Genomic DNA, 6,000 nt, shown 5'->3' with positions numbered 1-6,000 from the left:
AACTATGTCTTATGAAATACCATAAAGCGACTTGCAGAGCAGTTCAAGGCTACCAGCATACTGAAAACTATACAATTGTGCATCTATCTTTCACTTTTCATCATCCAACACATTGCTACACGCAGCATCCCATAACACAATAACATCACCTCAGTGGTCATCACGCATAACCTGGAAACACTTCCCACATAGGTTCAAAACAAAAATAACATTTTACCAACCACTCACCCTGCATGGTGAAGCCTGGTACTTGCTACTTATGTAGCCAAGTGCTTCAGCGCCCCGCATAGGGGTAGTAAGCACTACATAAATCCTGCAGTACAATACAATACAATCCCATCAAAGCACTATGAGACCAAAATGCTTCTGAGTGGGACAAACACAAGAATAGGTAAGAAAACAGATATTTATGTCAGACTGTATTTCTGACTTCCGTTTTCTTCCACACATCTGAAAAAGTTTTGAAATTCCAAAAACTTAGATACTTCTAGATGCGAAAGAAATGAACTAAAGGCCTGCCGGAGATATTTTCATATCTTTGTGTGGTCCTCTAGACTAGCCCCATAGTTAGTCAAGGCAAACCCTTTAAGAAGGCAAACCTTTAACAGCCCCTTACAACCAAGGATACTTTCAAGTCATGGCTCACAGGTCACTGTTGTAGTAGAGTGGAAACTTCCAACCATAAGGTAAACAAGAATTCCAGACATAAACAGGTCCGCACTCATATTTGCAACACCTTAGGAGGAAGACAAGAGAAAAGGAATAGATTTTGACATACTGGGCATCTACTTCTTGCCTTTCCCAATCAAAAGCGGGAGTAAGTGATTTCCTCCAAATAGGGACCATTAGTTGCTTCAGTGACTGGTACTCAAATCAGAGGCAATACGCAATGATGAGGGGCTAAGGAACTAAGAATGACCTAAGGCCAAGGTCGTAGATGGATAACAGACCCCCCACTCCACTAAAATCATCCTTAAAAATCAGAACAGAACATGGAAAGGGAGTGAGAGTTCATTGAAAGACAATTAGTTGACCTTAGTAGTGCTGAAGCAACAAAAAATGTCTATGACGACTTCCTTGGCAGGCAACGGACATTACTCGACCAGCTGACGATTAAGCTCGTCACACTCTTGGTGTGAGTTGCTGACATTGAGAATTTATGAGCCTCCTTCCCCACACCTATTTCTGCTATGCTAATATGCCAACTTACAAGGTGCTGCTTTGTGCCACATATCAGCTCATTTTACACAGTCTCTTGGTGAGGAGTTAATACTATGTGATGTGCTCAAGGTCAGTTTGAACCACCTGCAGAGAATTTGAATGCTGGGGCGCTGATAACTGACGCCCACCAGTGCCTTTTCAAGTTCCCCAGGAAGTCTGTAGCAGCCTAAGAAGCTTTTGTTATTTTTTTTACGGGCGATTTTGCTCAGACTGTGCCATCCTGAGCTCCTCCTAGTCTCATTGACCTTGGCCTCTCCCTACATGGTCGGTCCAGGTGGAGACGGGCTCAAGAGGAGGAGCGTAGCTTCAGGGGGGTGTTTGGAGTGTTACACCCCCTAAAAAATGTATTGTTTTATTCATAGTTGGGTACCGGTGCTTTCAGTCGGGTATGGTGGGGTATCTGTTGGAATTCACCCTGGATTTTACATGCACACTGTAGGAGAGTAGGATCTGCTTCACATGGTTACTCCCACTTTTTGCTGGTGTTTCACTGTTTTTCGACTTAAGTCTGGCTGTGACCCTGCTATTCAGGGCCCCAGCCTAACTACTTCCTCTCTAAATTAATTCCATGTACACTAGGTACACTCCAGATTGATTCTGGGGTACCCTTGTGAGTCCCTAGTATATGGTATACAATGTACCCAGGGCATAGGTACCCCAGAGGCCTACCAGGGGCTGAAGCATATATTGTGCCACCCCTGGAAAGTCAAACACCTTGGAATCATACCCCCACATCAATTCCTGATGCGAGAATATGATCTCACCCTTCTAGAGGGAGAGACATGGGAGTACTGGTATACCCGGTAGAAGCTTAACAGAGCCCTGGCATCACAAAATGGATGCTGCAGCCACAGACACGGGTCTGGCCTCCTGCTGCGGACCAAAACTCCGGCAGGGGAGGCCTGGACAATAGGTTTCCTGTCACAGGGAGGTGTAACCACCTCCCAGACAGGATGATGTGTATTGGGGCTAGGTGGGAGCACTCTCAGAGTGCTTTGAAGTCCTGCACTGGGGGCACATTTGGTGTCCCTGTGCATAGTCCAGCTCAAACCGGTCCAGGGGCTTCTAGCTCCTGCTCTGGTGTGAAACTGGACAAAGGAAATGGGTGTAGCCACCCCTCTTTCCAAACCCTCCCATAGGTGGGTCCCCAGAGCTAGTCCAACCCCTTTCTTAGGTATAAGTAAGGAACCCCTGGCAATAGGACTTTAGATATCCCTGGACGAAACTCTGAAGCTGAATCCTGGAACTTCGACGCTCTACTAAAGACTAGAGGACTGAAGAAATCTCCCTTGGGGTCAAGGAGTGACTCCACTGCTTGGCAGGCTCCAACAAAGCATTTTGCCGGTCTGCATCTCCGAAGCTCCCGCCGGACTCCGAAGAATTGTGACCCGTCGGCTGCCATTTGGGATTTCCTCTCGAGGTCCCTTCGCGATCCCTGGTCCGTCGACTGGGGGGGTCCCTGTGAGGGTAACTTTGATTTTCCTTGGGCTTCCCTGGTTGCTCCATACGTGCCCTGACACCCTACCAAATGGTGAGTCCCTCAGACCTTGCTGGTCTGGAACGAAGCATCTTTCTCCTTTCTGCATAGGTTGTTGTTGCCAAGGCTTGTTGTGTCCAATCCGGGCACCGACGCTGCAGCACTCGACATCCTTCATGATCAGCTCGAATCCAGCTCCTGGTCATCCTCGACGCCTCCTGGTCCTCGTGGCTGAAGAGTCAAGCTTCACCTTCTTCACCTGAAATCACCCGACTTTGTTGGGCATTCGCCTATCGTCCTCCTGGTCACTGGCAAGTGACCCAGACTCTGTCCCCTCTGCTTTCAAGTTCTTCTCGACTTCGATCCAGGCTTGGATCTCTTCGGACACTTTGCATCTTCCCAGCTTCAGCACTTCTTTGCTAGCTCCCATTGAAATCAACGACGCGACCCGACACCAATTGACACCTATGCACCTGGCTTCCCTGGGTGAGGTAACACGAGTACTCCAATGCTCCTGTGGGTGTTGCCCCTAGAACTTCCTAAGTCCCAAAGGGTTTGGTCCTGACTCATTTCTAAGTGTCCCTAATCTTTAAAAATATAAACGCGACTTTCCACATAGAAGCTAACGGGAGCTCGCAGCTGTGTTCTCACTCTGCACACGGCCCCGTGGGTCCCCTGTGTCACTACCTTGGGTGGTTCCTTGGGGTCCCAGCGATTCTACAGGCTCCAGGCCCTGTGTCTAATTAGGTTGTGGCTCTTATACCACTATTTTAGTATATGGTTTGGCTCGCCCCTGGGCCTGACGTGTAATTGTGCTATTTTACTGTACTATTTGAAGTATAACTTATGTGTTTTGACCTCTAGCCTCATAGAGAGACTAGAAGGGTGTGTTTAGAAATGAATACATACATTTTATATATATACCTGGTGTGGTTGTCTTTCATTTAGCCACTCATGAGATTATAGACTAGTAAAACAAGCTGCTTTACATTCTTTCAAGACTTAGCCTGAAGGCTGCTCTCCATAGCTACCACTAGGATAGCTTTCAATAAAGGTTGACTTAACCTATCATCAATAAGGGGTTGTTTGGACTGGTACAGGGTGCCGACTATAATTAGTGGACAGCATATACCAGGCCAACTTCTCACACACACGGACTAAAACACACACATACATCACACACTCTCCCTCGCCTCTGCCTTAAAAACTTGGTCAGTTTGAAAACTATTGTGTTTCAAGTCCCCATACAATCGATACTCCTCTCTTTCCATTTCCTCTTAAGCCCCTCTCCTGTACTGCTTCTCATTATGTATTTTAACAAGATATACCAGCGTGCTTGTTGGAAAATCTGATTCTTGCACCCCCAAACATAATACCCAAGCTACATCCCTGCTCAAGAGCCCACCCACATTTTGCCATAGACATCGGTCACTGTAAGAGCCCAGGAGGCGAAAGGATCAAAGAGTCGCCCCTTCTCAGGTGTTTTAGAAACACACATCCTTTCATGCTCTTCTGTATTCTGGTCAAGACTTGAATCCTGAACCTGAAAAGTGTGGCTGGGCCTCTTCTGCTCCTCTGTCGAACGATAGCATCATGGTCAAAGGGATACAGATGCAACCAGCCTCGGGGATCAGTGAAGATGGCTACTGCCTGTGGTCAAACAGTACAAAACACAAATAAAAGAACACGTGAGGCACGTAACGTCCATATAGGTAGCCGAAGTTGCTACAAAGTCATGCTCGTGTTGTTTGCAGGTTTTACCGCATACATTTCCCCAGCCCAGCTGGTGAGATAAGAAGTACATTGAACGGCGAAGCAAGCAGAGGACAAACATTTGGCAGGCAAGGTTACTCTGCTGGGTCAGTTCACTGGCCTCTTTGTCACTCACACTGGGTAACAACAGAACAGAGAGAATCCTCCGAGCTTGTTGGCGTCTTGCCGAGTTCATCTGGGGGCGCCATATCCAACTGGCCGACAGCAGCAAACACTGTCCCTTCAAAGCACCGCCTCCCACGACTGGCGCCCCCTGGCTTCTCATTGTAGTTGCTCACATCCACCCGCTGCTCCGAAGAAGAGTGCTGTATACCCACCTCTGCTGAGCCCGGCTGTCATGGGGAAGTTGCTGCTCCTCGCTGCGGTGAGCCTGATGTTGGTGGTGGAAAGGAATGTGGGCCTGAGGTAAGAGGGGGATGTCTCCGAGGTAGCTTTGTTTACATGATGCAGTCAATAAAGGCGCAGAGAGAGGTTGGCCTCCAAGTTTAGAGGTGGGTAAGGCAACAAGTTACCAGGGAGGGTCGAGCCAGAGCTCTGGCTCTAAAAACCCGTGCACGAGCCGAGCCTTTAAAACATTTGGCATGAAAATCAAGCAAAAAACATCATGTTAAAGTATGGTAAGATGTCTTCGAAATTAAAAAAAAACATATTTCTTTAACATGTGAAAGTGTTCAATCTTCAAAAGAAACTTAGAAACATTCCTCCCCCACCCCGATGACAATGTTCATTGTGGCTAAGAGGCAAGTCAGTTGCCATGTGTACATCAAAAGTGGTTTAGATTCTCATTATTCACAAAGGAATATTACAGTTTAGTAAATCAAGTACTAGAGTGTCTTTTAACCCGTTCCCCGCTCATGACGGAACCACTCCGTCATGAGCCACGGGCGCCGTGTGCTCATGACGGAGTGGTTCCGTCATGCTGCGGCCGTTGGCGGCCGCTCCGCCCACGCGGCGCTAATTCCCTGCCTGTGCGGGCGATTAGCGCAAGAGGGTGGAATCATGACGGAACCACGCCGTCATGAGCACAGCTCGCCCGTGACTCATGACGGGGTGGTTCCGTCATGAGCATGGCGGCGCCGCAAACCCCCCAAACCCCCCCAGCGCTGCGGCGGAATTCGCACCGCAGCGAAGGGGTTAAGCAGCACTGTTAGACCTGGCATCCTTGGCGTGGTTTTTCTCCTAACGTTTGACCTTCAACCCTTGTGTTTTGCTAACTTCCTTTTTGCTGGCTTTAGGACTGCTAACCAGTGTTAAAGTGATTGTGTTCTCTCCTTAAAACATGGTACAATTGGCTTATACCTAGCGCTCCCAGTTTTATGGTATTTATCTATATTTATTTTTTTGTCATTTTATCTGTATTTACCCACATTTTATTTTGCCTCAAGCCTGAAAAAGACACTGAAGCTGGTATTTTTTCACAGTTATTTAAAGAGGCAATGTGCGCTTGGTTGTTATAGGTTTAGATAGAGTTATCTAGATAGGTAAATGGTTTACTGCTTTTAACAAAGAGATCCTTTTGTTACTTGAGG

At 47.5% G+C, this 6,000-nt stretch overlaps 1 protein-coding gene across 1 annotated transcript in view; it reads left to right on the top strand.

The window, feature by feature from the left end:
- The first annotated feature begins 4,720 nt into the window (after window positions 1-4,720).
- Window positions 4,721-6,000, top strand: part of LOC146789242 (serum paraoxonase/arylesterase 2-like) — a 156,278-nt gene continuing 154,998 nt past the window's right edge. The window contains exon 1 of the mRNA XM_085630861.1: window positions 4,721-4,876. Within this exon, the coding sequence (XP_085486987.1) occupies window positions 4,809-4,876 (68 nt within the window). The 5' untranslated portion in view covers window positions 4,721-4,808. The remainder of the gene's footprint in view (window positions 4,877-6,000) is intronic.

This window comes from Triturus cristatus, chromosome 10 (genome assembly GCF_964204655.1).
Source record: "Triturus cristatus chromosome 10, aTriCri1.1, whole genome shotgun sequence".
Classification (NCBI taxonomy): domain Eukaryota; kingdom Metazoa; phylum Chordata; class Amphibia; order Caudata; family Salamandridae; genus Triturus; species Triturus cristatus.
Note: the sequence above shows the minus strand (reverse complement) of the source record. Positions and strands in the feature narration are given on the sequence as shown.